The 25913-nt window shown below is 43.6% G+C and overlaps 2 protein-coding genes across 2 annotated transcripts; both read right to left on the bottom strand.

Moving 5' to 3' along the window:
* Nucleotides 1-16928: 16928 nt before the first annotated feature.
* Nucleotides 16929-22025, bottom strand: LOC135525159 (peripherin-2-like). The gene is made up of 3 exons (XM_064952902.1): nucleotides 21445-22025; nucleotides 18555-18801; nucleotides 16929-17135 (listed from the first exon to the last, which is right to left on the bottom strand). Exons 1-3 carry the CDS (start codon nucleotides 22023-22025, stop codon nucleotides 16929-16931), a joined length of 1035 nt encoding a protein of 344 aa, XP_064808974.1.
* Nucleotides 22026-24456: 2431 nt separating this feature from the next.
* On the bottom strand, nucleotides 24457-25912 carry tbcc (tubulin folding cofactor C). Its single transcript, XM_064950712.1, has 2 exons — nucleotides 25323-25912; nucleotides 24457-25196 (listed from the first exon to the last, which is right to left on the bottom strand). The coding sequence occupies exons 1-2, from the start codon at nucleotides 25887-25889 to the stop codon at nucleotides 24729-24731; spliced, it is 1035 nt and encodes a 344-aa protein (XP_064806784.1). The 5' UTR covers nucleotides 25890-25912; the 3' UTR covers nucleotides 24457-24728.
* Nucleotide 25913: the final 1 nt, after the last annotated feature.

Raw genomic sequence — 25913 nt, 5'->3', positions numbered from 1 at the left:
GCTACTGAAACATACTCACAGCAGAGAGCGAGAGAGAGAGAGTTCAGAATTTTTTTTGTCAGTAGTATCTGTGTCTTTGATGAAGTGAACGTTATGCATTTGAACCCAGAGATTTGGTGTAGAGGTCAAACTATGACATCACTGAACAAAGGACAAAAATCCAAGGAAATACCAGAGGAGAGTGCCATCTAGTGCTTCCCAATGTAACTGCTGTAAAATTACAGGATGAGAGAGGGGAGCAGAGTAAACGGCTTCAAGCTGCTTGCTTAGCAAGACCATATTGGTGCAAACTCGGGACCTCTGTCTTGCTAGCACATGACAGCTCTTCTGAAGAGTCACACGAAAAGCTGGCTATTCGTTGGCGCAAGTGGGGACACTTGAGGTGGAGGAGTAAGTTTCACACATCCCCATGTGCTCCATTCACCCCTCAATCGTACTCAACTGCGACCCCAGCGTTAAGCTAAGCGCAACTGTAGATCTGTGTCACGGCACCACTGTAAAAGACATCAAGCTACTTGCTTAGTGAGTACCACTTACTCCAGATTTAGCCCATATGTGGAGCGACCTCTGCCTTGCCAGCACACATGCCCACCCTCCTGAAGTGTCTTACTAGTCGGCACCACAGGAAAAGCAAGCTGGTGTAAGTGGGGACATTTCAAGGCTGAGGAGTAAGTTTCTCACATCCCCATGTGATACAAGAACAGTACCTACAGACACCAGCAGGCGGCAGCAAAATGCGGCTTCTTTAAGTTGTATTTTATTTTATTGGGATCTCTTCATTTATAATACAATCACATTTTCACATATAACACACTGTTACAAACAACATACATATTACACTGACATGTTGACCGGATAAATATTCTAACAGTCTGAAAATATATGTTGGTTCCTTCTTCTACCGTAGTCCTGCAAAACCTTCCAGTTTATTATATTTAAATGGTTCTAAGGTATTGTTTGAATATATATATTGAATGGTTTCTGGTTTTCTCAGATAAATTGTTCAATTTCTTTACTGCTCTGAATCTAAATGTTATTTTGCCTTTCTCTTTTCTGCCAAGGTAACAAATACAGTAAATGTTGGACAATCTATTCCTTGTATTGATTAAATGTCTGTCTCTTACCAACTGAATACTGTTGTGATTGGGGTTTGGCTGTTTTAAATGGTGTACATTTTATTTCACAATGAACTTGTTGATTGATGACCACCCAAGAGCATTCTGCATGACGACAACAAAATAATCATATCTCCACCTTAAAATAATCCTTGCTACTTTGTTCTGTCTAATCTCACATGCTGATGCATTTCCCCAGACCACAGAACAGTAGTTCACCTGACTCTCAATTAATGCTTGGGTTGTTTGCTTAAGAATCTTTCCCGGTACATATTTAGCTATCCTTCTGATCATGCATGCAGTTTAATTTGTTTATATTTGATAAACAAATTAAACTGATAAGCAGTTGTGTAGCTGCACTCCTAGTAGTTTGGTTTCTGCCACTTCCTCAATTTGTACTTTGCTTAATCACATCCCATGTTGTGCTGGCCTTTTCCTTGTGGAATAGACCAACATAATCTTGGTTTTCATGGCGTTCAAAACAAGTTTGTTCTGGCCAACCCACTCCCTGATATTTCCCAGATCTACTTGTAGAGCTTGCTATACCTGTTTAACCGATTTGTCTTGCTGTATAAATTGTAGTATAATCTGCAAATATAGTAGCTTGAGTTTTGGATAAGGAAGGGCATTAGTATATATTAAGTAAAGAAGTGGCCCAAGGTAGCTGCCCTGTGGTATTCCACAGTTTAAAGCATGAGGGGAAGAAAACGACCCATTGATATAAGCGCACTGTTTCCTGTCAGTTAGATATGACTGTACCCAATTCCATACTGCCTCCTTAAACCCATAATGCAATCATTTTGTAAAATTATTTAATAATCTACTAAATCAAATGCTGCACTGAAATCTAAAAATAGTACACCCACAAACCTGCCATAATCCATAGTATTGAGCCACTCATCAGTCATGTCAACCAATGCAGTGGTAGAGGAATGGTTTTTGCGATAACCATTCTGATTGGCTGTGGTCAGATCATTCTTGTCTATGTGCTGTCATATCTGTCTACTCACAATACCCTCCAATATCTTAGTGAGTGAAGGGTGTAGACTGATTGGTCGACTATTGGCAGGAGTAATGGGTTCTTTCCTGTTTTTATGGATTGGACACAGCTTAGCATGCTTCCATACATTTGGAAATTGCCCCTTTTCCAGTGACTAATTAAATATGTATTTCAGTGAAGCTGCAATCTGGTGAGCAGCATAGAATTAAAAAAAATGTCCATAAGATCATAACCTATAGATTTACCATTGGGTAATGACTTGAATAGGTTTAACACCTCCTCTATAGGTTTTCTTGCTCATAATATGATCATCAATCCATTGGACAATAGCTTGTTAGAAGAATGGGTGTTTAGATTATCTCTCAGTAAATTAGTTTTCTTTGTAAAAATATCTGCAAAATAATTGGCAATATCAGCTGGTTTTGTTATTGTTCTCCCGTCCACCTCCACACTATATGGGCATGGTGAGATGGATGTACCAAGTAAGCTCTTCACTATATTCCATATCTTTTTACAATCATTTTTAGAATCAATATAAGCATTTTTTTTTGTCAAATATTTTTTTTTCTTACGATTTAATTTAACTGTATAGTGTTCTAAAAGTCTGTACATCAATTTCTAGTTTAGAATTGGCTGCTAAGACTTTTGCCATATTTCTTTGAGAAAACGCATCACCCAGTTCATCATCAATCCATGGAGATGGACGAGCCCCAACTGTACCCTTTCTTACTGGGGCATGATGGTCCATTACCTCAGTGGGCAAATCAATAAAACATTCTGTAGTGTGATTTAAATCATGCTCTACATAAATCAGCTCCCAGGGTACAGCAGCCAAATAACTTTGAAATTGCTCATGATTACATTTTAAAAATTATTATCTTGACCACAATCCTTTTTACATGGTTATGTTCACAATATTATGGTTTGTCCAGACCACTGGCATTGATCTGGCCTTTAAGCATTGCAATAGTATATTACAGAAGATCAGAGCAATGCGCGTGTCCGAACGGTAACCCAACTTAGTTGATGACCTAGTGGTGTCATTAACCATTTGTTTCAAACCACAGCCCGCGGTAGATCTCATTAATTTAGTTATATTTGAATTATTCTGATCCTTCCAATTTTTTATTAAAATCACCCAAGATAAATACATCTCTGTTACTATCTGTGGCCTGGTCAAACCCAGTGTATGAGTTATCCAGATAGGACACCTTAGAGCTAGGAGGTCTATACACACATCCTACCAATATGGGTGCCTGGTGAGGTAGATGTACTTGAGCCCATAGTGCCTCTACTTGACATGATTAAGGTCATCCCTCCTCTTAAAAGGTATATGATTCTGAATGTACAATGCTACACCATCACCATTCCTATTCAAATCAAACTTTATTTGTCAGATGCGCCGAATACAACAAGTCAAATGCTTACTTACAAGCCCTTAACCAACAGTGCAGTTCAAGAAGAGTTAAGAAAATGTTTACCAAATTAAAAAATAATGAAATGTAACACAATAACGAGGCTATATACAGAGTCAGTGTGCGGGGGTAGGGGTCAATGTTATTGTCCGGTGGCCATTTTATTAATTGTTCAGCTGTCTTATGGCTTGGTGGTAGAACCTGTTGAGGAGCCTTTTGGTCCTAGACTAGGCGCTCCGGCACCGCTTGCCGTGCGGTAGCAGAGAAAATGGTCTATGACTTGGGTGACTGGAGTCTCTGACAATTTTATGGGCTTTCCTCTGACACCGCCTATATATAGGTCCTGGATAGCAGGGCCAAATCCTAACTTTTACTTATATCACATTTTCCCTTAAAAGAAAATCACAACATGCAGTTGAAATGAACCTTGCAAATAGCAGTGTTGGGCAATGTGGAAAGCCATAGTCAGTCAAAAAATAATATAATAATACTCGTAAAGGTTTTCATCTTTAGCTCACAATCTGTGGATACTATACGATTAGAAAGGCTAAAAAAGTTTTGTAAAACATCACAGCACAATTGAAAAATATATGGGTCATTGAAATCAACCAAAGGTGGTCTACGGTGATAGGTGGGATGGGTTGAGAGTGGCTGAGAGCTAGGATTAAAGAGTTTATGTTTGGTAATGTATTAATTTTCATGACTGCTTTATATAAAACTACCATGTATGTAGAATGTATATGCAAAATGTATGTACATGTAGCACAAAAGCTGTAAAAAATATATTTTTAAAAAGTAAAAAAAATATATTTGTCCCCTGAAGAAGGGTGGTGGAGGGGTTAATCATTTATTTATTTTTTATTATAAAAAGAAGACCAAACGTCAACTATCTCTCAGGGGGTTAAACCTTCATAGGAAGAACTACAGTAGGTGGGATGAAGTGGGGAGCTTCTGACATATCTGGGACAGCAACATGGAGTTTCTGGAATTGACAGGGTTATATATGGCTATGGCTGTGTCAAATTAACTATACAAATCAAATCAAATTTTATTTGTCACATACACATGGTTAGCAGATGTTAATGCGAGTGTAGCGAAATGCTTGTGCTTCTAGTTCCGACAATGCAGTAATAACCAACAAGTAATCTAACTAACAATTCCTAAACTACTGTTTTATACACAGTGTAAGGGGATAAAGAATATGTACATAAGGATATATGAATGAGTGATGGTACAGAGCAGCATAGGCAAGATACAGTAGATGGTATCGAGTACAGTATATACATATGAGATGAGTATGTAAACAAAGTGGCATAGTTAAAGTGGATAGTGATACATGTATTACATAAGGATGCAGTCGATGATATAGAGTACAGTATATACGTATGCATATGAGATGAGTAATGTAGGGTAAGTAACATTATATATAAGGTAGCATTGTTTAAAGTGGCTAGTGATATATTTACATCATTTCCCATCAATTCCCATTATTAAAGTGGCTGGAGTTGAGTCCGTGTCAGTGTGTTGGCAGCAGCCACTCAATGTTAGTGGTGGCTATTTAACAGTCTGATGGCCTTGAGATAGAAGCTGTTTTTCAGTCTCTCGGTCCCAGCTTTGATGCACCTGTACTGACCTCGCCTTCTGGATGATTTTGGGGTGAACAGGCAGTGGCTCGGGTGGTTGATGTCCTTGATGATCTTTATGGCCTTCCTGTAACATCGGGTGGTGTAGGTGTCCTGGAGGGCAGGTAGTTTGCCCCCGGTGATGCGTTGTGCAGACCTCACTACCCTCTGGAGAGCCTTACGGTTGAGGGCGGAGCAGTTGCCGTACCAGGCAGTGATACAGCCCGCCAGGATGCTCTCGATTGTGCATCTGTAGAAGTTTGTGAGTGCTTTTGGTGACAAGCCGAATTTCTTCAGCCTCCTGAGGTTGAAGAGGCGCTGCTGCGCCTTCTTCACGATGCTGTCTGTGTGAGTGGACCAATTCAGTTTTTCTGTGATGTGTATGCCGAGGAACTTAAAACTTGCTACCCTCTCCACTACTGTTCCATCGATGTGGATAGGGGGGTGTTCCCTCTGCTGTTTCCTGAAGTCCACAATCATCTCCTTAGTTTTGTTGACGTTGAGTGTGAGGTTATTTTCCTGACACCACACTCCGGGGGCCCTCACCTCCTCCCTGTAGGCCGTCTCGTCATTGTTGGTAATCAAGCCTACCACTGTTGTGTCGTCCGCAAACTTGATGATTGAGTTGGAGGCGTGCGTGGCCACGCAGTCGTGGGTGAACAGGGAGTACAGGAGAGAGCTGAGAACGCACCCTTGTGGGGCCCCAGTGTTGAGGATCAGCGGGGAGGAGATGTTGTTACCTACCCTCACCACCTGGGGGCGGCCCGTCAGGAAGTCCAGTACCCAGTTGCACAGGGCGGGGTCGAGGCCCAGGGTCTCGAGCTTGATGACGAGCTTGGAGGGTACTATGGTGTTGAATGCCGAGCTGTAGTCGATGAACAGCATTCTCACATAGGTATTCCTCTTGTCCAGATGGGTTAGGGCAGTGTGCAGTGTGGTTGAGATTGCATCGTCTGTGGACCTATTTGGGCGGTAAGCAAATTGGAGTGGGTCTAGGGTGTCAGGTAGGGTGGAGGTGATATGGTCCTTGACTAGTCCCTCAAAGCACTTCATGATGACGGAAGTGAGTGCTACGGGGCGGTAGTCGTTTAGCTCAGTTACCTTAGCTTTCTTGGGAACAGGAACAATGGTGGCCCTCTTGAAGCATGTGGGAACAGCAGACTGGTATAGGGATTGATTGAATATGTCCGTAAACACACCAGCCAGCTGGTCTGCGCATGCTCTGAGGGTGCGGCTGGGGATGCCGTCTGGGCCTGCAGCCTTGCGAGGGTTAACACGTTTAAATGTTTTACTCACCTCAGCTGCAGTGAAGGAGAGACCGCATGTTTCCGTTGCAGGCCGTGTCAGTGGCACTGTATTGTCCTCAAAGCGGGCAAAAAAGTTATTTAGTCTGCCTGGGAGCAAGACATCCTGGTCCCAGACTATACAACATCAAGCACCTGTATTTCACCCTTTTTATTTCAGAGGGGCGATTGCAATCAAATCAAATCAAATGCATTTATATAGCCCTTCGTACATCAGCTGATATCTCAAAGTGCTGTACAGAAACCCAGCCTAAAACCCCAAACAGCAAGCAATGCAGGTGTAGAAGCACAGTGGCTAGGAAAAACTCAGTAGAAAGGCCAAAACCTAGGAAGAAACCGAGAGAGGAATCAGGCTATGAGGGGTGGCCAGTCCTCTTCTGGCTGTGCCGGGTAGATATTATAACAGAACATGGCCAAGATGTTCAAATGTTCATAAATGTCAGTTGGCTTTTCACAGCCAATCATTGAGAGTATCTCTACCACTCCTGTTGTCTCTAGAGAGTTGAAAACAGCAGGTCTGGGACAGGTAGCACGTCCGGTAAACAGGTCAGCGTTCCATAGCCGCAGGCAGAACAGTTGAACTGGAGCAACAGCCCGGCCAGGTGGACTGGGGAGAGCAAGGAGTCATCATGCCAGGTAGTCCTGAGGCATGGTCCCAGGGCTCAGGTACTCCGAGAGAGAGAAAGAAAGAGAGAATTAGAGAGAGCATACTTAAATAACACAGGACACCGGATAAGACAGGAGAAGTACTCCAGATATAACAAACTGACTCTAGCCCCCCGACACATAAACTACTGCAGCATAAATACTGGAGGCTGAGACAGGAGGGGTCAGGAGACACTGTGGCCCCATCCGATGACACCCCCAGACAGGGCCAAACAGGCAGGATATAACCCCATCTACTTTGCCAAAGCACAGCCCCCACCCCACTAGAGGGATTTCTTTAACCACCAACTTACCATCCTGAGACAAGGCTGAGTATAGCCCACAAATATCTCCGCCACGGCACAACCCAAGGGGGGGCGCCAACCCAGACAGGAAGACCACGTCAGTGACTCAACCCACTCAAGTGACACACCCCTCCTATGGAAGAGCACCAGTAAGCCAGTGACTCAGCCCCTGTAATAGGGTTAGAGGCAGAGAATCCCAGTGGAGAGTGGAGAGAGGGGAACCAGCCAGGCAGAGACAGCAAGTGCGGTTTGTTGCCTTTCCGTTCACCTTCACACTCCTGGGCCAGACTACACTCAATCATAGGAACTACTGGGCTAGACAATCTGGACCCTCTCTTTCTAAAATGATCAGCCGAAATTGTTGCAACACCTATTACTAGCCTGTTCAATCTCTCTTTCATATCGTCTTAGATCCCCAAAGCTTGGAAAGCTGCCGCGGTCATCCCCCTCTTCAAATCCTGCCCTGCCTTTCTAAAATCTTCGAAAGTCAAGTTAACAAACAGATCACCGACCATTTCGAATTCCACCATAACTTCTGCGCTATGCAATCTGGTTTCCGAGCTGGTCATGGGTATATCTCAGCCACGCTCAAGGTCCTAAACGATATAATAACTGCCATCGATAAAAGTCAGTACTGTGCAGCAGTCTTCATCGACCTGCCCAAGGCTTTCGACTCTGTCAATCACTGCACTCTTATCAGCAGACTCAATAGCCTTGGCTTCTATAATGACTGCCTCGCCTGGTTCATCAACTACTTCTCAGATAGTGTTCAGTGTGTCAAATCGAAGGGCCTGTTGTCTGGACCACTGGCAGTCTCTATAGGGGTGCCACAGGTTTCAATTCTTGGGCCGACTCTTTTTTTCTGTATATATCAATGATGTTGCTCTTGTTGCTGGTGATTCTCTGATCCACCTCTACGCAGACGACACCCTTCTGTAAACATCTGGCCCTTCTTTGGACACTGTGCTAACAAACCTCCAAACGAGCTTTAATGCCATACAACACTCCTTCTGAGGCCTCCAACTGCTTTTAAATGCAAGTAAAACTAAGTGCATGCTCTTCAACCGATTGCTGCCCACCTAACTAGCAACTACAAATACCTAGGTGTTCCTGCCAGCCTGTAAACTCTCCTTCCAGACTCACAATAAGCATCTCCAATCCAAAATTAAATCTAGAATTGGCTTCCTATTTCGCAAACAAAGCCTCCTTCACTCATGCTGTAAACATACTCTCGTAAAACTATCCTACCTATCCTTGACTTCGGCTGTGTCATTTACAAAATAGCCTCCAACACTCTCCTCAGAAAACTGGATGTAGTCTATCACAGTGCCATCCATTTTGTTACTAAATCCCCATATACTACTCTCTCGTTGGCTGGCCCTCACTACATATTCGTCGCCAAACCCACTGGCTCCAGGTCATCTATAAATCTATGCTAGGTAATTCCCCGCCTTATTTCAGCTCACTGGTTACAATAGCAACACCCACCCATAGCAAACACTCCAGCAGGTATATTTCACTGGTCATCCCCAAAGCCAACACTTCTTTTGGCCTCATTTCCTTCCAGTTCTCTGCTGCCAATGACTGGAACGAATTGCAAAAATCACTGGAGCTGGAGTCTTATATCTCCCTCTCTACCTTTAAGCATCAGCTGTCAGAGCAGCTTACCGATCACTGTACCTGCACATAGCCAATCTGTAAATAGCACACCCAACTACCTGAACCCCATATTATTACTTACCCTCTTGCTCTTTTGCACCCCAGTATCTCTACTTGCACATCATCATCTGCACATCCATCACACCAGTGTTAATGCTAAATTGTAATTATTTCGCCCCTATGGCCTATATATTGCCTACCTCCCTACTCTTCTACATTTGCACACACTGTACATACATTTTTTTCTATTGTGTTATTGACTGTACGTTTGTCTGTGTAACTCTGTGTTTAATTTTGTTGCACTGCTTTGCTTTATCTTGGCAAGGTTGCAGTTGTAAATTGTATTTATTTATTTCACCTTTATTTAACCAGGTAGGCAAGTTAAGTACAAGTTCTCATTCACAACTGCGACCTGGCCGAGATGAAGCAAAGCAGTTCGACACATACAACAACACAGAGTTACACATGGAGTAAAACAAACACACAGTAGAAAAACAAGTCTATATACAATGTGTAAATAAATTAGAACTTGTTCTCAACTTCAACAAATGTTTATTCAGTGAATTGCTTTTGTATTACTTTAGTACCTTGTTGCAAACAAGATGCATGTTTTGGAATATATTTTTTTCAGGTTTCCTTTTCACTCTGTCAATTAGCTTAGTGTTGTTGAGTAACTACAATGTCGTTGATTCATCCTCAGTTTTCTCCTATCACAGCCATTAAACTGTAACTGTTTTTTTTTTGTTTTTCTCCCCATTTTCATGGTATCCAATTGTTTAGTAGCTACTATCTTGTCTCATTGCTACAACTCCCGTACGGGCTCGGGAGAGACGAAGGTTGAAAGTCATGCGTCCTCCGATACACAACCCAACCAAGCCACACTGCTTCTTAACACAGTGCGCATCAAACCCGGAAGCCAGCCGCACCAATGTGTCGGAGGAAACATCGTGCAGCTGGCAACCTTGGTTAGCGTGCACTGCGCCCGGCCCGCCACTGGAGTCGCTGGTGCGCGATGAGACAAGGATATCCCTACCGGCCAAACCCTCCCAAGCCCGGACGACGCTGGGCCAATTGTGCGTCGCCCCACGGACCTCCCGGTCGCGGCCGGTTGCGACAGAAAAACAAGTCTATATACGACAAATCTATATAAGTCTATATACTGTGCCACCAGAGTCTCTGGTGGCACAGCTGGCGCTGCAGTACAGCGCCCTTAACCACTGCGCCACCTGGGAGGCCCCTGTAACTGTTTTAAAGTCACCATCGGCCTCATGGTGAAATTACTGAACGGTTTACTTCCTGTCCAGCAACTGAGTTAGAAAGGACGCCTGTATCTTTGTAGTGACTTGGTGTATTGATACACCCTCCAAAGTGTAATTATTCATGACTTCACCATGCTCAAAGGGATAGTCAATGTCTGCTTTTTATTTTTACCCCTCTACCAATAGGTGCCCTCCTTTGCTAGGCATTGAAAACCTCTGTGGTCTTTGTGGTTGAATCTGTGTTTGAAATTCCCTGCTCGACTGAGGGACCTTACAGATCATTGTATGTATGGGTTACAGAGATGAGGTAGTCATTCAAAAATCATGTTCAACACTTATTACACACAGAGTGAGTCCATGCAACTTGTTAACCCCAATGGCTCCAGGGGCGCAGGACAATGGTGATCCTGGCCGTGACCCTGAGAGTGCCATAGTTGGGATATGCAAGAAACACATTTCCATTACACTTGTACAAGTGTGTAACAGGTGAACACTTGTACAAGTCTGTAACAGGATAAATATATGCACCCCCAAAATATTGTATACAATTTATGACATCTGACAGAGGAGCTGCTTTTTAAAGACCACCAAGTACTGTCAAAGTCACTAGGACAAATCCTAACTTCTGTTGCATGCATTAATGTCACTGGGAGCCTTAACCATTCCTGAACCTGTGACCAGAAACAAGCTGCATAGGTACAATACCAGAATAAATGATCTATTGATTCTGTCTCTTTGCAGACAGAGATGAGACTGTCGTATGAGACTGTAGTATTCTGTTTGTGGCAAGAATTGTGTATAATAATGTAAATTGAAAAACGCGTAAGTGTTGAATCACGTGTTTTGTTTTGTACCTGTTCATAAACCATGGGATTGAAAATCTCTTCTCATTATTTTGCAACCTGTATGACGCAGCTGTCAACATCTTTGTCCTCAAATGAAACTGGTATATTTTTCTAGTTATGCCAGTTCCTTTCAGCCAATTTGAATCTTTAATATATGGCAGGCAAACAAGTTCCCTACCTTCTCACTTTTTCACTTGCCTCCTCCATTTTGGTGGTAATGCTTAATCACTTGGTTGTAAATTTGGATTGAGCAGATATTCCCATATATTTTTGATAGCTGCATATGTGAAATAACTCCTCCATTTGTATTCATAATATCATTAATAAATATATATATATTTTTTAAATCCACAAAGAATGTTTTTTTAAATTAATCAGTACATTTGATTTCTTCCCGGTACGTGGACTTCCTATGTGTTTATGTGCTTTTGTAAAACAAATATGGGCCTAATTATAGAATTAAGCATACAGTGGGGCAAGACAGTATTTAGTCAGCCACCAATTGTGCAATTTCTCCCACTTAAAAAGATGAGAGAGGCCTGTCATCATAGGTACACTTCAACTATGACAGACAAAATGAGAAAAAAAATCCAGAGAATCACATTGTAGGATTTTTAATTAATTTATTTGCAAATTATGGTGGAGGGTTGCAGGGTTGAAATGTTTTCTCTCTTTTGTTTATGGAGGTGCTATCCTCAGATAATAGCATAATTTGCTTTCGCCGAAAAGCCTTTTTGAATTCTGACTTGTTGGCTGGATTCACAACACGTGTAGCTTTAATTTGGTATGTTATGTGTGATTTCATGAAAGTTGGATTTTTATAGGAATTTATTCGAATTTGGCGCTCTGCATTTTCTCTGGCTTTTGGCCAAGTGGGACGCCACTGTCCCACATATCCCAGAGAGGTTAATGCAACCGCTGTGTCAGATTTCAAAAAAGCTTTATGAAAAAAGCAAGCCATAATCTGAGAACGACGCTCGGAGAACGACGCTCAGAAAACAAATAGAGATATGTTGGAGTCAACAGAAATCAGAAATAACATTATAAATATTCACTACCTTTGATGATCTTCATCAGAATGCACTCCCAGGAATCCCAGTTCCACATTAGATGTTTGATTTGTTTAAATCCATCATTTATGTCCAAAGAGCTACTTTTGTTAGCACGTTTGGTAAACAAATCCAAAGTTATGAAACACGTTCCCTAGTTGCAGACGAGATGTCAACAAGTTCCGTTACTGTCCGTAGAAACATGTCAAACGATGTATGGAATCAATCTTTAGGATGTTTTTAACATAAAACTTCAATAATATTCCAACCGTAGAATTCCTTTGTCTTCAGAAAAGCAAAGGAACGCAGCTACCTCTCGTGTGAAATGTGCGTGACCAGCGTGTGACTGCTGGCAGACCACTGACTCATTCCTCTCTCATTCGGGCCCATTTCACAGTAGAATCCTCAAACAAGTTTCTAAAGACGGTTGACATCTTAGTGGAAGCCTTAGGAAGTGCAACATACCAAATATCCCACTGTGTATTCAATAGGGGCTGGGTTGAAAATCTGACCAACCTCAGATTTCCCACTTCCTGTTTGGATTTCTTCTCAGGTTTTTGCCTGCCATATGAGTTCTGTTACACTCATAGACATCAGTCAAACAGTTTTAGAAACTTCAGAGTGTTCTCTATCTACTAATGTTTCTACTAATAATAATATACATTTATTAGCAACTGAGACTGAGAAGCAGGCAGTTTACTCTGGGCACCTCTGAGCACCTTTCATCCAAGCTACTCAATACTGCCCCTGCAGCCATAAGAAGTTTCAAACAGCATGGTCATTACACTGGTGCACCTTATGTTGGGGACAATAAAAGGCCACTCTAAAATGTGCACTTTTGTCACACAACACAATTCCACAGATGTCTCAAGTTTTGAGGAAGCATGCAATTGGCATGCTGACTACAGAAATGTCCAACAGAGCTGATGCCAGAGAATTGAATGTTCATTTCTCTACCATAAACCGCCTCCAACATCGTTTTACAGAATTTGGCAGTACATCCAACCGGCCTCACAACCGCAGACCATGTGTAACCATGCCAGCCCTGGACCTCCACATCTGTCTTTACTTCCATTAGGGCCTAATGAATTTATTTAAATTGACTGATTTCCCTCTTTGAACTGTAACTCTTTGAAATCTTTGAAATTGTTGCATGTTGCATTAATATTTTTGTTCAGTATGTTAGGCTACTCCACTCTAAAATAATTCCGGCATCCATACAGTGCCTGTTGATAAATTTGGTTATTCGGTTATTGTCAGTCATAGGCCTAGTCAAGTCTTGTAGACTGAATTGTAAACAATACACTGCCTGCGTTCATCTCGTTCTCGGACACTCATCTCAGTATGCATTGGCAAAAATGTCAATGCACGTAGCATTTTGGAGAGTATTCAACAAGTTTTCAAGTCTATTCAAGTCTATTCGCTCATTTTTCACGCGACTGACATGCGGTAATGATAAATAGTGTAGCAGCCTACAGTTTTATTGGAATCTGTTTTAATTATTGCGAAAAGGCTCATGTTTTACCAGTATGTTGTACCCTCACTATTTATTTTGCCAGTACCGGACAGTTTTGGCTTACTTTTACCCCTGCCTACTACACACCTTTCACCTGCCCTTTCACTAACTATAAACCCACCTGATCCACCTAGCATTAACCCTCTTTCCCACCCTAACCCACTTTACCCACCCTAACCCACTTTACCCACCCTAACCCTGAAACACCTTTATAGCCTGCAACTTGATCTCAAAGTTTTACTTCGGAATTTGACTTAATTGGATGAACATGTATTTTTTAATCCATTAATTACGTGTGGGTCCAGGCTTAAAACAGAAACAACTCAAAGGGTTAAGTTTAGGTGTTAATTCAGAGTGGTTAAGGTTGGGACTATGATTTTTGGGAAAGCATAAAGCTAAAGGATTCAAAAAAGTGCTGTTTCCATTTAGTATCATCAAGTACACTCCCTGCTTGCTTGACAATTGCGAACTGCCGTGGCACAGTGGTGTAAACAGTGTGCTCTGGCTCTGAACATAGTGAGAACCTCTCTCTCTACCTCACACTCTCCAGCCTCACCCCATCTCCATCTCCCTCCACGCCTCCATCACCCTCCCTCCCTCAGTGATGTATGTCCAGGGCTGGTCAGCTGTTCTCCAGGCTGATGTCTAATAATGTTAACCTAAGGCTTCTTTAGGCCTCTTATCTGCTCAGAGCTGCTGATTAACCACAACACCACCTACTGTTGGCCTCTTTACCGGTGCCTGCAACTAACCCACACAACCACTAACTGCCCCTCAGGACCCCGCTAACTACCCAACACGCCCACTAACTGCCCCTCAGGACCCCACTCACTAGCTAGCTACCCCACACACCCACTAACTGCCCCCCAGGACCCCACTCACTAGTTAACTACCCAACACACCCACTAACTGCCCCCCAGGACCCCACTCTCTAGCTAGCTACCCAACACACCCACTAACTGCCCCCCAGGACCCCACTCACTAGCTAACTACCCCATTATATCTGGTCCAGCATAATACCAAAATAACAACTACTGTTGTCCTGCCCTCTATATAGCCCTCTACAGGTCTACCCTCTAACTTAACATGGAATCAGAACCTTGATTGGTGGTACAAATCAAGGTTCTCACTTTGAAACACAATACAATTTGGAAAAAGACATGGGATGTGAATACTTTCTGAAGGCACTGGTATATAAATATACAGCAAAGTAAACCGAATTTGGCCCCATGGCGCTGGTTGGCAACTTACTTGACAAAATATGTGATGATCGCCCATAGGTGAATAACGTTGTTGTATCTATGTTCGTCATTCAATGCTTAGATGAATGACTGGGCTCTGGTGTTGTCGAGTTAAATCTATAAACTATGAGACTTACTCTTTACAGCTGGACACAGACAATCACATAATGTCATAGACAGACAATTTGAAAATGAGACAATTCAATAAGTCAGATCAAGTCTTTTAAAGAGGCTTTAATAATGACATTGGAATTTGTAATGTAGTTAATGGTGGATTCGTTGTTTGCCTAACTAATAGAAACACATAGAAAGTAATAGATCAAATCTAAAACCACAGAACACACAGTCACAGAACACACAGTCACAGAACACACACACGTACACACATACACACCTTCGTCCTTCAACCTTCATGTGCTGGGTTGTCCTGTGTCCATGTGATCGCTATAATCTGATAATTACCCTGATCCAATTGGCTAAATCAGGTGCCCCGCTGAGTTCCCAGAAGGCATTGCTGTTTGATTTCTGATCAGTCTTAAGTAGAAACAACACAACACTCTACTTCACGGGGCTAACTTCCTTTATTCAAATTTACACAATGGTCTTATCATCTTTCTACACAACATACAGAAAGAAAAACAGATTGATTTCCCATGGCAAAACACATTTTCTTTAAAGTAAATAAAATAATTTATATTAATTACATTGTTTAAAAAAAGTTATGTATCAATACTAGACTATTTACAAATATAACAGTAGCACGGGCGTTGGCCTATGAGTGAGGTATGTACAGGAACTTAGTGAGTGTGATATATACAGTAACTCTCGACGGTCCAATAAGAGAAATGCTGATTGGGCCTGCTGAGTGATGTCACAGAGCAGGGGCTGGGGTCAGAGTTCAGGGGTTGGAGATCAGGGGTTTAGCTGCCAATCTCAAATGTCCTCCACAAGTTTTGGGGTCACCCCTGGTTCACCTCTGCCACTTTCCCCCATACCTCGTCTCCTATAGCCCCTCCAATCCTCCAGCAGCGCACCCCAAACTTCAACACCATCAGGTTAAGTTGAAATGTTTCCACCTCCCCTACCCCAGGAGTTTCCAGCCCCCCTCCATCCCTCAAGGTAATGGTAGGAGAGGAAGGACTTTAAAGAGGTGATGTCTGAGGTGTTTCAGTCCATTTCTTTGGAATGTGCTAATATAAAAAGTGCTCTACAGGTGGGTCCAAATATTTTAAGATAAAACTCTCTGCTCCTTGGGCGATGAATTAACCTTTCCACTTTAACCTCCTTTCTGGGCTGGAGTGTCGCGTAGCAACCACCAGCCCCACACCATCCTTAAAACGCAACATACCTGCTCTCCTGACCTTACTCTTAACCTGTTAATATATATATTATTCTCAATACAATGCAAATATCTGACATTATGCATTTTCATGACAGTGGTTAGTGTTTTGATGTTTTTCCTCTCATTTTGTAAAAAAAGGGGTACAAATAAAGTTGCAAAATATGAACATGAAATAGAGCAGAATTATACAGAATGTTAGAAAACACACAGAGAGTATCCCATCAAATGGGAACTGCTTGGAAGATTAACAAAGCTGGGGTTGGAGGGAGTGTGTGCGTTGAAAAATCATGAGGTTTCGAAAAAGTGTATTGTGATTGTGTGTGTGTGTGGGGGGGGGGGGGGGGGGGGGGCATATTGGAAAGTCAATGTATCAATTGGTTATAATATAACTTATACATACATTCATGCATTCGTACATTCAAAATATCCTATGTGCTGGCATGTACTCAGGATCTGTCCATTTTAGTTTTCCCTTCAGATGGCCAGAAACATGTGTGCTGTGAGCATATTTGTGTATGTCTGTATGTTGTGTCATAAATGCGAAGGAGGTGGTCAATCTTCCTCTCTTCCCTTTGGTGGGAGTGGTCTCAGTTTGTGTGGGCATATCGTGATCAGCTCACCGTGGCAACACCATCCACTCCGCCCTCCTCCACTGCGTTACCCTTGCTCATGGCTTTCATCTTGTCCATGATGTCAGTAAACGTCTCCTTCACCGTCTTCTCCAGGATCCAGCCTTCGCTTTCACTCTCTGGGTCTTCTGGGTTGGCCAGGTTGCACTGGGAGGTGTTCACGTACTGGAGGCCGATCATCACAATAACCTACAGAGGATAAAGAGAGACATATTAGTTACAGCTAGCCTGGACTAAGACTACAGCTAGCGTGTGTGAAGAGCTACACCTGGCCTGAAGTAAGAGCTAGCTTCAAGAACATGCTCATGTACTGAAAGTGAAAACCCAGCATAACTAAATCTAACCTCACATTAACCAACCTACAGGGATAGACCCAGAGAGTGATAGACACATCAGCCTGCACTAACAGCTGTAGGTAATGAATCACACCAATCACCATTTAACAACTGAATATGTTCCACATAAACACATCAAACCAGTCTGAAGCAAGGAGTTAAAAACAGAGAATCACACTAACAGAGATAGCAACAACAAACAAAAGCAATCATAAGTTTGCTAATGTAGTAGCATAGCATACACAAGCAAATATATATATATATATTTTTTTTTACCTCTACACTATCTGTGTTTCTGATTGGTAATTTTATAACCCCCAGTATTTGATCAGGAGTCTGATTTCCATAATTGGTCCCTCCCCCAAATGAAGACATCACTCCACCTCTCACAAGGCTATCGGTAAGGTAATACCATGGAGACAGTTGCGTAACCATGGCTATTCCAGGTAGGAGATACCCATGGTTGTTTTTGTCCCTGGTAAGCTTCAGCAGATTGAGTCCAGGTTTTTAGTACACGTTAAGTACTGTAAGATTTCTAGAACAGAGATTTGCTGTCCTTAGTAATATATGTTTTACAAATACCAAAACAGCTAAAAATGTATAGTAACACTTCTCTCATACTTCTTCAGATAATTTATTCTGAAAAGAAGACAAAGAGACAAAGAAACAAACAGAGCATGTTCAAGGGCAGCCACTTTGCTTTTTTGTCTTCGTAGGCCAGTGGGGGTTGCAGACTTTTGCGTCAGCCAAAAATCAGTAACACACCTGATTCAACTAACCAACCAAGAATCTTCTTCAATATGGACTTAATTAGTCTCAATTAGTCTGCTTTGGTAGTTGTGAAAGCCTGCATCCACACGGGCCCACAGGATTACCAGTACAGCAGTCTAGTTACCAGCCCTGTGTACTACTGTTACAGGTGAAGCAGCCTCTACGCGTGTGTCTGTGCGTGCCGTTGTAAACCTGGCAGGTGTGTGTGTGTGTGTGTGTGTGTGTGTGTGTGTGTGTGTGTGTGTGTGTGTGTGTGTGTGTGCCGCTGTAAGCCTAGCAGGTGATGCAGCCTCTGCAGAAGAGAGCAGCAGGTGTAGCAGCAGCCCGCACATGACAATGGCAGGAGGGGTGGAGGAGGTGTGGAAATGTACATTGAGAGGACACCATGCAAGGAACTCTGGATTTAGCCAGGCATCTGGGGCAACTTTGTCATCGCTCAGTGATGAACAAAATAATCACCCCAAGCCTTTGAAAAGCGAGTAAGAGGGAGCATTTTCCTTACCTCCAGAATAGCGACCAGTAGCACCAGGGCTCCTATGGTGTTCATCATGCCTCCGTAGTAGGATATCAGTGCGTCGCGGCAGCCCCGTTTCCAGATGTTCAGGTCCTCAGTGTGGTGGTCGTAGGAGTAGTGGGCCGTGTTGTTGGTCACCTGGTACTGGATGCAGGGCCGAGGGGAGCCGGGGTTACAGCAGCTGAATGGAACAGCATCCATCAGGTACTTCCCATCCACGTTGCTGCCGATACGACTGCAGGGTGAAAGGGCAAAGGACAGAGGTTAGGGTATTGTGGGTTAGGGTCAGTGCATTGTGTGTTAGTTTCAAGGTCTTATGGGGTTAGCGGAGTGAAACGGTAGCCATCCAACGGGTACTTCGCATCCATATTACTGCTGAAGCGAATGGGGGTCAGAGGGCAAAGGGCAGAGGTTAAACTCAGGGTAATATATGAAAGTGCTACCCAATCCATCCATCATCATGTACTGTAAGTGTGAGGAAGTGCTAGTGAACTACCAGCATTTAGAAAGGTAGGATTAGGCTGAAAGAACATCTGCAACAAAGTCACTCATACCTTGGCACAACCTAACACAGATTTTTCATTCAGTATCCATGATAGAGGGTTTACAGTGCTTGCATTGGTCCTGACACAGAGCTGAAATCAGTTCACAGTGTACCTGGTAAAGAGAGGATCATTAAGGTCTATCAGTCTCTCACATGCTGTTTGAATGGGATTAACCCCATTAGCTCCTCCCTACTATGAACACGGTCTCTTCACACTGGCTTTGGGAAGAAACAGTGCAAAGGAAAACTAATATTGTCACTTGCTTTCCAACAAAGGTGCATGAGCCAAGAACTCTGCTCACATTGGGAAGGAACAATAATACTTCCACTATACCTCGCTTTCCAACATAAACAGATATGCACACTGAAGATGAGAAAAACATACAGCAACTCTTGGAGGACACATCTTTCTTGGAAAGATGCACATATAGTATATCTGCCAAATACTCAGAAATTACAGCAAAAGGATATGAAAAATCATGCTGCACACCACATACGAATTATCTCTCCCAGAGTTACTTTCACTGAGAGGGCATTTCAGAGGATGTATTGGAATTGTATTCATAAATTGATGATTGATCCATTACTTTCAATGAGGATGAATTGCCTAAATGGAATTAGTCTGCATACTAGCTAATAGATGGCTGGATATACAGTTGTAGTAAACATCGTTGTGGCTTGTCAACAGAGTTGTAGTTGACGGGTAATCAATCAAGCAGTTTGTAGATCGTCTGAGTAGATGAGGATTATCCTAACAAAGTGAGACTGAATGGACTGACTGTGACAGCAGTCATCTCTGATTCTGTAGGAGGAAGTGTGCATTTGGCCTTTGGGTGGTCTGGGGGTGGAGTTTCAATTGTGATTGACAGGTGTAGGGCAGTTCTAAATTAGCATTGTGGAAAGAGTGGTTTGATAGCCACTCCTTGCACCTGCAATCCTAGTGGTTAGAGTGTTGGACCAGTAACTGAAAGGTTGCTAGATCGAGTCCCTGAGCTGACAAGGTAAAAAAAATCTGTTGTTCTACCCCTGAACAAGGCAGTTAACCCACTGTTCCTAGACCGTCATTGTAAATAAGAATTTGTTCTTAACTGACTTGTCGGAGTTAAAGAAAGGTTAAATAAGAAATGTGACAGGGATACAGATCATTCCCAGTCATTCCCAACAATATGGACATGGAATTACACTCTGTTGGGAGTGCTGACACTGTAGGTTAACGCTGACACAGACCAGGGGTGGGAAACACTTAACAGGACCTTGATTTGCCAAATCAGGTGTATTACAGTAGGGCTAGAGACAAAATGTGCATAGATCTCCAGGAAGAGGGTTTGCAGGCCCTGCTTTAGATAATTTGTTTCCTGAAAGATAAGCAATTTAAGCAGGACTAAGATGTGGTCCTTTAACAGCCCATAGCCCGTCGTCGTCATCATCAACCCTGAATCAAAAGAGCATGCGGCTAATATCTCCTTGAGGTCCTATTGGTTAATCACTGTGTCTAGCTAAGCCCTTATTGGTCAATAATTGTCGTAAGTGAATGGTTGGCCAATCACTGTCTCTACGCAAAGCCTTGTTGGCTAACTCGGTCTCTCTCTCTCTAGACAGGCCTATTCCCAGACCATCACCAGGCCGCATGCTGATTCGTTAGCACATAAGCCTGAAGGGGGAGGAAATGTGGTCCAAGAAGATTGGCCACTAAGAACTCACAGGCTCACACACACATTCGCACACACGGTGAATGCACACCTGAGAACACTTACAATGAAAACTGTCCCTTTATACAACCACACACTTGATCACTTACACTGAAAACCAACACTTGAAACACCTGCACCCAAGCACACCTTACACCCGTACACTGTAAAATGAACCCTTGCATCATTCCCCTTCAACTCTCACAGAAAGCTCACCTCCCTCCCCACCACCACCTTCGTTATTACTCCACACTAATGACTGAATCCCCCTCACCTCCCGTAAATTGAAAACCAACCCACACGTACGCACAGACCCATCACCACCTCTAACACTAAAACCTCAAATCCACTGACCCTGTAATCCCTCCTTTACCTTATAATCGAAAGTGACCCTTTTATATTGCTTACGTCCCCCATCCTTGCACCTGCAATCCATTTATACTGAACACCCATTAAGAACAGTGAACTCACCATAACCTAACCCTACAATCTCCATTCATGCCATTTGTTGGTGTGGGCCTAATATATAGGCCTCTTACTTTAAAAAAAAACTTACATCACTACATTATAACCACCTAATAGTTAGGGATATGGTTGGGATAGCTTTAGAACTGATCCTAGAGCTGTTGCTAATATCATGACTCACTCTTTAACTTCCTTGGCGCTGAAGTCCAGGTAGCGGTTGCTGACCCACTGGATCTCGAACCAGTCCCTGAAGTTGTTGTTGCCGCAGCAACGGAACTCAATCTGCATCTGGTCCAAAGTCCTCTTCATGTAGCAGCGTCCCGGCGTGTCTGTGTCCTTGTAGAACCTCAGGGCGTTCTTCAGGCCCTCGGCCAGCGTGAACTGGAGAGGGATCCTCATCAGGAAACAGAGCAGAGCCGTCAGCACCAGGAGACAATTGAAAACCACACAGGAGACTAGGAAGGGTTTGAGCATAGGCTTCCACCTGGAGAACTTGATAGGGTCCAAGGAGTCATAGCAGATCTTGCCTCCCATGGCATTGATCCCACAGGCCAGCAGCCCCACGACAATTAGTAAGTTAGGAACAAAGTGGCTCTCGTTGTTGTCCATCATCTCCGAGCGCTTACGCAGCTCGATCTTAAAGAACAGTCCCATGCTGAAGACGAGCACGCCTGCCATCACTGAGAACCAGTACATCAGCCATAGGAACTGGGCTAGCTTCACACGCTTCTTCAGGTCAAACTTGACCACCATTAGTGCCATGGTGGCAACCTAGGGATATTCCTTACCTATACACAAGGAAAATACACTACTGAGATGAGATATAGCTGTACGGTCGGGTCCTTCTTCTGGATGCCCCAGCCAGCAGAGTTTCAGCTGTTCTCGTTAAGCGGTTTGAACCGTTGATTCCCTGTAAGGTGGCTTCAGCCGTTCTCTTCGTCTCTCAGTCTCTCCTGCAGCTCATCCAGCAGTGCAGGACTGTCAGCTCAGGCAATGATCTGTAATCCATCCCAGAGAGAAGGAGCAGAGGTAAAGAAAGAGGAGTGTGGTTATTCCTTCAGGACCCTCACCTCTCCCATAGTGGCCAGACCCTACAAAGAAAACTCACCCAGACGGATGACAGAACACAGGGTCACACTTGTCCCCTTGCCTTAGTTCTAAACTTTCCCTCCAAAAACGTTGAAATCAACAGGTGAGGCTAATCGTGATGTTCCTTTCGCTGGTTGGAAGAGGATTGAGGAAGATCCTCCAGATTCCAGGCGGAGGGGAGGTGCGTCATGATAATCCCCTGTAAGCAGCCTGAACCCATTTACAAAAATCCCTCTCCAGAAGATGAGCCTGGCTGTAAGCTGTTGCCAGGAGACATAATTGGTTTGAATGCTCACATGATCATTGTCACCCTGATCGAATGCACTGGGGGCCATTAATAAGGACAGTTAACGGAGATGTGGAACAACGCCGTGCTGCACTTTTGGAAGGGGTCCCTGGGTTCAGGCGAGGAAGAATGTCACCTAAGATGTTTCAGTAAACCATCCAAAAACCATGTAAGACTCTCCATGACCCACTTAGCTCCACCTACACTCAGCAGTCAATATCAACAACCTGCCAGTCTCTCGCCTGTAGTAAGGAAGCAGGCAGATTTAGCTATCGGTGTTTGTGTCTACACTAACTGAACTATCAGTGTATGCTGATGGCAGTTTGGTAGACCAATAACTAACTTCTAATGGGGGCTTCTTCACTGCACAGCAAAGTTAGGATTGTGATGTGTACAGTATATGAGAGCAGGGAGATGTGTGGTTGTCAGTGCATTCAATTAACGACATGATAGACTAGTGTACATGTGAGCTACACTGGGACGCACAACAGGCCAGCAGACCTGATGACATCTTCAGTAGTTGGCAGAACTTGTGACAGAGCCAGAGATCAGAGAAACCAGAAGAGCATATTGGTGTTAGTGTACCCGAGGGCGGAGATTGGTACTGTCACTACCGCAGAATGATATTGACCTCGAATGAGTTAGCTATCTCATGGGAAGAGTGGGGACAGGATGTGGAAAGGGGAAGAAACCATTAGGGGCATGCACAGATTAAGACAAGTCCTGGACTAAACAGCATTTTCAATTGAGATTCCTAGGAATTTGAGGACTAGGCTTAATCTATGTACGGTTTGTATGTGTGTGTTTCAGGATGGATTCCTGAAATTCCCCCAAGCAGCTGATTGGTCGGCCACATTGCTAATTGGCGCCGACCCCGCCCTCACCTCAGAGGATACAGCTGTATCCCATTACAGACTCCTTCTCCAGCTATATAAGCCAGTGTTCTGTTGCTCAGAAGAGAGATTAGTGTGTTCTGTGTTGGTTGTTAAGAGAGCTGATTGATATAGCCTGTGTTGGTTGTTTCTCAGAGAGAGCTGATGGTTATGTTCTGTGTTTGTTGCTCAGACAGAGAGCTTATTAGTATGTCTGTTTTTTTGTGAAGTACTTTATAGCCGCTGCTTCTAAAGTATGTGTGTCCCCATAGGACGCAGTGTTTTTGATTATTGAAATTGTTTACTTCCGTTTGTATTCTGTTTCTGTTGTTCCTAGGGGGAAGGCACCTAGGGAGTGCTTAGGCAAGAGGCCTGCGGGCATACATAACCTGTAGTATTTACAGTCTATACGCACTAGGTAAGACCTGGGCAGACAACTCCCTGTATTTTGGTTCAAACACCAGGTGGTGGTAAGTAGGCAGGTAAGGTAGGAGGGGGCTTTGACATTTACTTTCTTTGGTTCCGTTCAACCTTTTCCGCAAATTTACTGTGTGAAGGAATAAATTCCCAGTAAACGGTAAATTCTGCCTTTTGTCATCCTTACTCACATCTACATTCCTCTTTCACTCCACAGAGTGGAGTTGTAGCAGGGTGTTGGCGTTCCCTCTTCCTAGAGGTCTGCGTAACACCATCCCTAACTGTTTGTCAATTATTTCATGCACCATTAAAGACAAGCGTACAAAAGACAGATTGGTTGATGTCAGCCAAACCCTTTATTCACATCTAGTATTTACTCCAGACCACTTAGTCAGAAGAACAGAGGTATTTAGTGTTTTATAGATGGGAGAATGACAGAACAAGTGCTGTTTGTAAACATAAGATGGCATTTAAGGACTAAGATTGTTCTTCCTGATTAAATGAACAGGTAATAAGCTGTGTTACAGTATGTGGTTGACATTGTTTATTGCTCATCGTATAGTCATGAGAACAAATGCAGCAACTTTTTCCTCCCTGTGAAGAAATAAAGATTTCAGGCAGCACGCTACTGAATATTACCCAATATTTAATGGTTAATCCTGTCAGGACATTATGGAACAACTGTATTATGGAACTCATTAGCATGAAAAGCAAAGTCAAGTAAGGCTGTGTCACATCAGGGCTGAATGAAAATAAGAGCTTCATTTGTTTGATTGACAGGCTCTTTGTATACTAATGTCTCTAGGAGTCCCACTCTGTTCTTCTCTCAGTTTCTGGAATGACAGACCAGTTAGGAGATTGGGTACCTAAGGCCAGCCAGTTAAAATCATCCACCTGGTTCCAGTTGTTCCTCTCCCGGTCCAGACCAGACACCTTGAAGTCCTGGTCCAGACCCAGGTAGGACCAGGCAAAGGGGGCAAAGCGCACCCCTTGGCAGTCCTCTATGATGGCGCGGCTGGTGACATGCAGATAGACCTGTGTGTCGGTGGTGTGGTGAGTCCGTAGTTGCTGGCATGGGAAGGAGAGGGTGCTGCCGGTGCAGTGGTCCACAAACACAGAGCTGGACACTGGCCCAGAGAAGATTTCACAGTTCTGGACGTGTTTGATGTGGATGGTGCTGGGGGAGCCCAGGAGTCTGACCTTGCAGTTAGTCAGGTGGGTCAGTAGAACATCCTGTTGTTTAATCTCCTCCCTGGACTTGGTCAGCACCTGCCAAAAATAAACAGTGGTCAGACATTTAAGATACATACCTGCAAAGAGCAGAATCTAAACCACAATTGACTAGAAACATTCTCAGAAGAAATGATTGAATCTTGTTATGTTAGGGACTGTTACCTGGGCCTCAAAGTGGGAGAAGCCACACTGCTCTGGGGGGCTTATGGCTCCGTCCACTTTAGTTCGGCCAGAATCCTTAGGTGTTACAGGTGGAGCTGGTGGGTCTACTTTGGGTGTATTTGCTGCGCGCGACCTAAAGGCGAACTTCTTCTTGGGGAGAATCTCGTCTCTCTTCTCAGACAGAGAGTTCTGTAGTTTCTGGAGCGCCGCCTGGGCCTGTCTCAGCTCGTACTGCGGTAAAAACACCATGCTATCGTTTAGAAACTTCTGGAGGAACTGTGTTTTAGTAGTCACTTTCTCCAAGGTTTGAGTGGCCAGGGCGCGGTCAGTAGCCCCCGAGCAGCCCTCCAGTAACTCCTCGATAGTCGCCCTTTCACTACTGAACGTCGCGGTGAAGAACCCACTCTTCTCCTCCGTGACAGACTGGCTATTTTTCGCTTCTTTCTTTCTCTCCACGTCCTCAAGCCTATCCTGTTCTCGTTTAAGCATCTTGTCCGGGATCTTAATGCCGGACTCACTGGGACCAGAATCCTCGTTTCCCTGACAAATACTACTCTCCACGTCCATGTTTTCACTGATGTTGTTTGAATA

The sequence above is a fragment of the Oncorhynchus masou genome, chromosome 31, assembly GCF_036934945.1.
Source record: "Oncorhynchus masou masou isolate Uvic2021 chromosome 31, UVic_Omas_1.1, whole genome shotgun sequence".
NCBI lineage: Eukaryota > Metazoa > Chordata > Actinopteri > Salmoniformes > Salmonidae > Oncorhynchus > Oncorhynchus masou.
Note: the sequence above shows the minus strand (reverse complement) of the source record. Positions and strands in the feature narration are given on the sequence as shown.